Raw genomic sequence first — 1,737 nt, forward strand, 5'->3', positions numbered from 1 at the left:
CGTGGCGATTTTTATCGACAGTACCAGCGATAAAAATCGACGGTACTGTCGATAAAAATCGCCACGTGTGCGCCGGGCTTAAGTAATTCAAGTATGTAATGCAATGCAAATATCCAAAAATGCAAAAATGCAAGTAGTTCCGCCTATGACAACCCGCTTTACCCAGTAAGTAGAGGCAGCAGCGAATTGCCCGAGTGTGTGTTTTACCTGCGTGTCGACCCAGGTCCTTCACGATCTGCTCCTCTGTCACCTGTGGATCATAGATGTTGAGCAGGGCGCCTTCCTCTAGCAGCTGCTTGCAGACGCCTATGCTAGGCGACTGGCTGTACAAATAGGAAATATAAATATAATAAAATCAGGAGTGAATAATAGAGATTTCTATTATTCACTCCTGATAAAATACTATATCGTATATTATAAACATAAAATAGCAATGTTCATGTGGACTAGGTGAAGTCCCACGTCCGCGAATATTGTCTAAAGTCTTACGTTCCTTCTTCGTTTAAGAAATATGGCGGAAAACGAATATTATCGTTCAAGGCCGTAGATTGGATGCAGAAAGCAAACCTTTGCTGTAACTAATACTCTTTGTATCAAACTCTTCTTGTTCCTGAAGGTTTCTCTGTTATCCGAACTATCCAATGTTTTTACTTGGTGACTATTCTCTGGCCAACCGCTTTAAAAATGTCATTGATAACCTGTAAAATGCTAGGTCTGTTCTCTCCCAATCTCTATCTCTTTCACCTCTCTCCCTCTGTATTTGTGTCTCCTGCTATTCTTTCTGTGCCACACAACAATTCATATAATATAAAACCAGTTTACTGCTAATCTCATTATTTCTTTTTTGTTGCTGCCAAACCTCTTTAACGACCTGACCCGTAACAGCTTTTCTTTACAACCCGTTTCTCGCTTCCCTTCCTGATGAACCACTTCAATGATAAAATAACAGTCTCTAGATGAGCTCGTCTTCTGTATCATCGTTCTAGTAACCGCGCTGCCACAATATTTATATAAACAGTTCTGGCAAAAGTACAGGTTAGCTTAGGTAATTCTGCCGCGTTTATTTTCACATTTGTAAGCACATTTTGCCCTATATATATATATACTGTGCCATGAATGTGAAATATAATTTAGAAAGAGGTGTTACTTATTTTAGAAATTAGACATCGTATTTGAACATTTTCTGACGAAGAGACATTACTAGCTCTTGTAAGCTAGTTTTTAAAATCAAAGCCACCGCGTTCATACATTTTTATTTTGTATTGTTTCTTATTATATTGATATATATACCTCGTATCGCCGGTGTTCTTCTTATACGCAAACCCCAAAATCGCTATAGACTTGTTTGTCACTGTGTTGAACAACGTCTTTATGATCTTCTTTGTAAATCTGTCTCTCTGATATGAATTGGTGTCCAAAACCTAGTGTGTTTATGAGAGAAATATTAACGTAAACGCACACATACCCTGTCCTCATTCGAGGACTGATTTTAGATGGTGACTCATCACATAGAAAAGATAGCATGGACTAGATTCACATGGTTTGTTCACCACTAGAAACACATTTGATTCATTTCCCATTTTGCATTTTCGTTTCACTTGTTTTTCCTCAAAGCTGTGTTTCTCCTACCAGACCAGTCGTTATATTATCTAGCACACACGTCCACACACACACAGACACACACACACACACACACACACACACACACACGACACACACACACACACACACACACAC

General features: G+C 39.0%; 1 protein-coding gene across 1 annotated transcript in view; it reads right to left on the reverse strand.

The window, feature by feature from the left end:
* LOC106810773 (UDP-glucose 6-dehydrogenase-like) overlaps positions 1-1,737 on the reverse strand; it is a 16,950-nt gene that overhangs the window by 3,413 nt on the left and 11,800 nt on the right. Inside the window, exons 6-7 of the mRNA XM_014814222.1 lie at positions 1,291-1,421; positions 208-323 (exon numbers count right to left, since the gene is read on the reverse strand). Of these exons, the coding sequence (XP_014669708.1) occupies positions 208-323; positions 1,291-1,421 (247 nt within the window). The remainder of the gene's footprint in view (positions 1-207; positions 324-1,290; positions 1,422-1,737) is intronic.

This window comes from Priapulus caudatus, unplaced genomic scaffold (genome assembly GCF_000485595.1).
Source record: "Priapulus caudatus unplaced genomic scaffold, Priapulus_caudatus-5.0.1 Scaffold472, whole genome shotgun sequence".
In the NCBI taxonomy this organism is placed as follows: Eukaryota; Metazoa; Priapulida; class Priapulimorpha; order Priapulimorphida; family Priapulidae; genus Priapulus; species Priapulus caudatus.